The sequence below is a fragment of the Passer domesticus genome, chromosome Z (genome assembly GCF_036417665.1).
Source record: "Passer domesticus isolate bPasDom1 chromosome Z, bPasDom1.hap1, whole genome shotgun sequence".
Lineage (NCBI taxonomy): Eukaryota > Metazoa > Chordata > Aves > Passeriformes > Passeridae > Passer > Passer domesticus.
In genome coordinates, this window is record NC_087512.1 from 29267511 (window position 1) to 29274538 (window position 7028).

At 34.1% G+C, this 7028-nt stretch overlaps 1 protein-coding gene across 1 annotated transcript in view; it reads left to right on the top strand.

Annotated features, from left to right (window-relative positions):
• The window catches only part of MLANA (melan-A), an 8168-nt gene extending 2225 nt beyond the window's left edge, over positions 1–5943 (top strand). The window contains exons 3-5 of the mRNA XM_064402980.1: positions 1250–1346; positions 3399–3500; positions 4445–5943. Of these exons, the coding sequence (XP_064259050.1) occupies positions 1250–1346; positions 3399–3500; positions 4445–4513 (268 nt within the window). The 3' untranslated portion in view covers positions 4514–5943. The remainder of the gene's footprint in view (positions 1–1249; positions 1347–3398; positions 3501–4444) is intronic.
• The last annotated feature ends 1085 nt before the right edge of the window (positions 5944–7028 follow it).

Here is a 7028-nt window from a genome sequence, read left to right on the forward strand (position 1 = left end):
ACTTCTGTGAGCTCTGTTCTTGGGTTAAACAGGCCTGCAGGCCACACAAAGTCTTCAAGGGGCAGAACCAACTTACAAGATCCACAGACTTGGAAAAAAGAAAATCCCTTTGTCTCCAAGGGACTTCATGTTCCAAACAGCACAAAGGAAGTTCAGACAAAAAGGCAGCCTGTTCTGCCACACAAATCTGCTTGCATCTCCTTTCAGGCTTTTTAGTTCACAAGGAAATACTCCTTTATGAAACTTGGAGTCAGTGAAAATGACCACAAATAGATATAAAAACTCTCTGGTAAGTACCTACACCTCTACTCAGTCCCAATGGAAAAGTCTGGGGTAATTACTGCAAGGCAACTAGGCATAAGATATACAGAAATATGTTATAATGGATTTATCCTGAGTCACACAGCAATTTTTCCCCCATACTCTTTTCCCTTTAACCATTTCATTTATTTTTCTGTTCCTGAACAGGGAAAGAAAAAAAAAAAAATGGGGAATGAATTAAGTATTTCTGAACAGGGAGGATATTAACATTAAAGGCTTTTTGTGACTAGGAAATTTAAAATTACTTTGTCAGCTTGCTTTTTGACGTAAAGTGGAAATGTGCTGCTTCTGCCAAGTCCCCAGTGAGTAGTGGGAAGGATGTCTTACAGCACAGTTTGCAAAGCATATTTTCCCAAAAGTGACACCAATAGTGTGCCCAGTATGTCATGCAAGAACTAAATCCTTATAGAGCTCTTTATGAATAATTAAAAGTTTCTTACTCATTTTTTAAGGTTGCAATGTGTTTTATGTATCAAAAAACCCCTTCCTTCATAAGAAGTTGTTGCAATATGATCCAATTAGGATACATTTTAAATACTAGCTGCCTAATGAAATGTAGCAAATGAGCTGCATCATCGCAGATGTGGCATTTAATTTAATGCACATTCACTTGCAATATCACAATGCTGTGATTTGTGAGACTTACAGACAGGTATGTGTTTGGAATCAGTAGTCACTGGTAGATAATTATTTACAAATAAATAAATTTTTAAAATGTTTAAGAATTTGATAGAGAAATTAGCAAACAGCTAAATCTATAGAAACTAACTGAAGTTATTGATACTTTGCCTATTTTCTGAGGTAAATTCTGCTCAATGCCTTCCTCTGATAAAAAGACACTGACACAAATTTTTGATCTAACTGTACTTGCTCCTGGGAGGATGCATCTAGTTGTGGTGCAAATGATTTTGTTTTGCTTTCCCAACAGAGCTCTGGGTATTGGACTTTTCATTTTGGTGCTGGCAATTTTACTTGCCTTTGGCTGCTGGTATTACAAAAGACGTAGTGGCTACAAAAGTCTGCGGGTAAGTGTGGCAGCTCATTTTCTCTCATGCTCTTATTTTGACAACATATTACCTTGATTTGCATGACAATAATGCAGAGAACATCAAATCTGTAACAGGACATCATTATCTCAGGCAATATTTACACTGAGATACATCACAGACAAAACCACACAATATGAAACACAACCTGTCCTGAAGAACTTGCAAGTCAGACAAAGGGGTAAGAGGAACCAGAAGCAAAGGGACATGAAACCAGTTGCCCAACTTTGCACAAAACATCAGTAAAAAACTTTATCTGTAAATTTTGTAAAATTAGTAAAAAAAATATTTGTAGGAAGCATTTTATTTATATTTACACAAAACAAAGAGACGTTCAGTGTCCTTTCGTTTAAATAAAAGTAATATATTCACTGTTCATAAGATTTACCCCTAAATAAGGACAGATATGATTAGAGTAAATCTAGGAAGCAGAGAAGAAAAAGAACTGTTACAAGTAGGTAAATATGCTCACCTATGGGTGATGTGTGATTCATCCATATAAAATTTGACTTGTAGTTTTAAGATTTAAAAAAAAGTGGGATGGGTTTGAGATTTGTTTTCGAAAGACTACTTTAGAAATATTTTCATTTGTGTCCTCTTAGAAATTATTTTTTAAAAAGGTACAATCCTTCTCATAACAACTGTTGTTAGAAGTCCCAAAGCTTTATTTTTGAAGTTTTGCTCCCTCTCTTATGAAAGGGAGGTCTTTTTTAATTCTTTAAAGTGAAAGCTTGTTATGGTTTAACCCCAGAGAGCAATTAATCACTGTGTAGACACTTGCTTATTTCCTGCTGCCACCCTGGTGTGGAGGAGAATTGGAAAGAAAAGGTGAACTTCATGGGTTAAATAAGAACAGCTCAGTAAGTGAAACAAAATATAATTATCTACTACTAATAATCATCATAATGAAAAGGTGAGAAAGAGAGGAGTAAAACCCCAAAGGAACAAGTGATGACCAAAAGAATTTCTCACCACCCCCAGCTGATGTCCATCTCATTCCTGAACAGCAATCAGCCCCTTCCAGCCAAATGCCTTATTTTTATCCTGAGCATGATATTCTCCGGTGTGGAATGTCCCTTTGGCTAGTCCAGGTCAGGTGTCCCAGCCATGAGCCCTCCCAGTTTCTTGTGCACCTGCTCTGTGGCAGAGCATGAGCCACTGAAAAATCCTTGACTTAGAGCAAGAGCAACTGAACAAAAACCAAATAATCATGTTATCAGCATTAGTCTCATAATGAATCCAAAACAAAGCACTGTACCCCTGTTTAAAAAAAATTAACTCTACTCCAGCTGAAACCAGGACAAAGCTTTATGCAAATACGTGTTTTACAATATATTTTAGTTAATCTAATATTTTGAAGAAGATATAAGTAACTATTTGAGACTAAAAAACCCAGCAAAGCTCTCATCTAAGTCAGATGTTTCTGTTAACTGTGTCCTATTCTCTTTCTATCCAATTATCCAGTTATCTATCCAATACATACATCAACTGTCAGAATACCTAAAAGGTGAACTTTCATAGTGAAATGTTGCAAAAAATGAAGGTAATACTCAAAAAACCCCCTTCAAATATCAAACCAAATGCCTGCTTTATATATCCTGGCAAAAAGAATAATCTGTTTTTTAATTCCTTTTCATAACAGATTTCTACTTTCTGGTTTTGAAAATAATATTTTTCTTAGGCTATTTCTGGCTAGGGGAGAACTGGTACAGAAGTGTAAAAAAGAAATGCTAAAAATGGGAAAACAAAAAGCTTGGGGATTAAGGAAAGAAATACCTGGCATAAAGAATAGGAGGCATTTGGGTACATGAGACGTCAGCTCCTGCATCAGTCTGAAAAACGTGATACTTATTTTTCTGGCAATGTAATTGGATTACACAGGAGAGAGAGCATATGTCTCAGCAGAGACAGCAAAGTGTTAGGTGAGATATCTTTCTAATACATATTGTATATGTGCTGTCACATTTTGCTCCAACTTCACAGTCTCTTCTTCCTTTCACCTTCCCCATATTTCTTTACAATCCATCACAGAGCAAAAGCTCTAGTGTGAGCACAATACGAAACGTGGTAGATGAGGGAGAAATACTGGACTGCAAAATGGCTCTGCAGGACTACAGAGACTTTAATTCTGTGGTAAGTTGCAACTCAAGATCTCACTTAAAACGGAGTAAGACATAGTGAGATAATATTGTTAAACAGGCACTTGATGATTTCTTCCATGGTGTATTCCCTCATACTTTGAGACTTCAATGCTTCAATATCAACTTAGAAAGTAGTATTTGGAATAATTTGTACTATGAAATTTTTTTATTACATCTACTATTTAGAATGCTAATTTTAAAGTTATTGTCTTCAATTTATATTTATTCTTAAATTGTATTATCATTTTGCAATCTATTAGAATGATGCAACACCTGAATGCTGAAATACACTGAAAAACCCCAAATGTTTCCCTAACTGATTTTCTGCCATTCAGAATAACAACAAATGGATTGTGTCTGGGATACTATATTCTGACAAGCATTATCAGAGAATATTATAAAACTTCAATGTGTTAGATCTTCTAATCATTACAGAAAGATGATCACATTTAAACTTTCAATTTTCAAAAAGATAAATTAAGTGATATAAATGGATGTGCTGAATTTTTTTAGAATTGAGAAGAGGCTAGCCTCAAACAATTTTAAAGAAGCTGCTCAAATTTTTACCTCTACAAATATGATAATATGCCTGCATCAAGACTCTTAAATAAAAGTTTCAATATTTGTCTGAATTATCAATTTAAAAACACCCCATATATAAAAGAAAAATATTCCTGCCTTTTTAACAGCAAAAATTCTCTCTTTGTATGAACAATAGCAATAAAGTGAATCTGATGCAAAACCTGAAAACATACTACCAAAAAAATAACCTTAAAAAACAGACACAATTAATGAGTTCAGCTTCTTTAAGTCACAGAACTGTATCTAATATGTTGGTAAATAGCTTGCTGTGTATTTAATGTCATTTTCTTGTAATTTTCCTTGTAATTCAATTGGTATTTTTTTGATCTTTCTCATCCATTTTCCTTACTATAGGTACCTGATGCTCCACCAGCTTATGACAAAATTGCTGCAGATCAGTCACCACCTCCTTATTCACCATGATACCATGAAATTTGAAACCCTAGACATAGTGATTCCATTTACTCATGCTAGCTCATTTCCTGTAAATGCTTAACTTCCTTAAAGCTAAAATCATACAAAAGAAAACAACATGTCTTCACTAGCAGTTGCTGAAAACTATTCCCACTTAATTTACAGAACTGGTCCTTGAAATGCCTCAATAAATATGAATGTGCTTTTGTTTTAAGCTTTTCACTTTTTGCAGTCAGATTAATACATTATGGTCTGGTCATCTTGAATCCTTCATAGGTCTACACAGATCTGTAGTCACACTATTCAGTATCAATCAGAGTAAAAAGTGACAGCACCTTTGTCTTCATCTTCCTCATTTAGTTTCCCTTTCTTTAAAAAAATAATAAAAAGTTCCAAAAAATCAAACCAACAACAGACACACACACACAAAACCCACCAAAAACCAAAACCAAAAAACCCCAAACAACTATTCCTTAGAATGTGATGTAAAAGAATCTGTCACAAAATGAACCAAACCATTTGATTACATGTCCTCTTACAAACTGTTTTCTCACCAGCAATATTAAAATCAACTTCCAAAAAGTCACTATGTTTTACAACACACTTTAACCTCACATCACTTGTTATGTACCTGAAATGAATTAATTCTTTATAAAACATGATCAATCTAGGCAATCTAGGAGATTCTGCTTGGAGTCCATATTATTTCATACTGCAATGGATATAATGACATCATCTTTCATTTCCTTGTGGCAGTCATATGAGAGAGGAAAAGAACTTTTTAAATATAAAGACTTACATGTCATTTCTAATATGATGAAACTATATAAGAAAATGCAAAAAAACTATTTTTCTTGAAGAGTACAGAAGACAGCAGGCTTCTAGATGTTAATTTTCCTAGCTTGCTAGAACACTAGCAGTAATAAAAACCAAAGGATTTTGATATGCATAAACTGGTTATATACATTTGATAGTTACTGTTTACTCAGCCTTTTTGTTATTGCTTGCTTGCCAGATTATTACTTAAGATTATATGCAGATCAATAAATTTATACACAAGGCCTGATATCTCACACCAGGAGGCAGCTAGAATGGTACAACATTCATTAAAATCAAAAGTAGTTACAGAAGAAAACTGATTTAATAAAGCAATTATTAACTGCTATTAGTAAAGAATCTAGTTCTTTGTCATCAAATACGCAAATACAAACATTAAAACAAAATAAGTTTTCAACACAAGGCACAGCTACTTGCTTAACATAAGCTCCATTTGTGTTGACAAATAACAAAGATGGGTTTTTTGAAATGTTTCTTCTGTAATAAAAATGTTTATATAGATTAGTAAAATTGTTGGAAGGTAATAAATATCAGTAATTGCTCTGAAAGGTTATAATACATCCATATGTTTTTATAAATGTAGTTGATATATTTATTTACAAACTTAGGGCCGTATTTTTGAATTTTAACCTAAAAAGCTGTCTTACCTGTCTCATTTCCGATATCTGCCCGACAGGAAAAAACCTGTGGAATTATTTAGTAACAGAAAAAAGAATACACAGGAAAATATAAAAAATGCCATCTTATAGCTAGTAAGCACCAGAGATATAGAACACAATGGCTGACTAATTTTCTTGCAGGACTGGTAAGCTAAAGCTTGGGGCTGATATCTTCAGCAACTCAGCGCTCTGTATTTCTCTACTCTAGGGGAGCATCCTTTCAAAAGACTGTAGTATTCCAGTGGAACAGAACTGACATACACAGTAATTTTCTCATGTCTGAGAAAAAAAATTAATAGAACTTATTTATGAAGAAGTGACTGGAGTTCAAAAATTTTTACTTGATTGCACACATTTTTAGTAGTGTCAGAATTAAATATATTACCAGATGTTGCAAAAGCTCATGAGGAAGTTAACACTGATGAAGTAGAAATATTAATTTCTTCATGGAACTACGTAAGGCTAAATTATTAAAACCCCTCAGCAGCCAGAACTGGAATGATTAAACTTTGAGCTGAATTTATAGACACTTAAAGGATAGGTAAGCCCTCTTAGAAACCTATCCTTAGTTTTCAGAAAGCCATCTCCTTTTTTCTCCTGGTGAATCTAGTATTTTTGCTTTATAGACACAGTTAGCCAGTGGTCTCAGTTTTAAGTGCATTAAAATAAGAGCATGAAATAGAGCTTTACACAGTACTCAAATAGTTGTAAACTTTATTACTCATGCTGAATGCTATTCTAAATTCCATTTTTCAAATCTGGCTCTATGCCCAGTGATGGTACACGGCAGAGTCTGGCTGCTGACTCATTAAAACAAAGAAACACTGATACAAGACAGGTCACACCTTGAAAACGAGATCTGTAATTGCCAAAGTTGCATGATGCAAGAACTGGTACTTTCTGTATTGCACTCAGTAACACTGCACTTTACCAAAGACTAGTTAAAACATTCCAGGACATCTGCTCCTTTAAAGAGAAATGCACAGAAATGTCTTAACTACCATACATGGAGAACATGGTGTTCAACC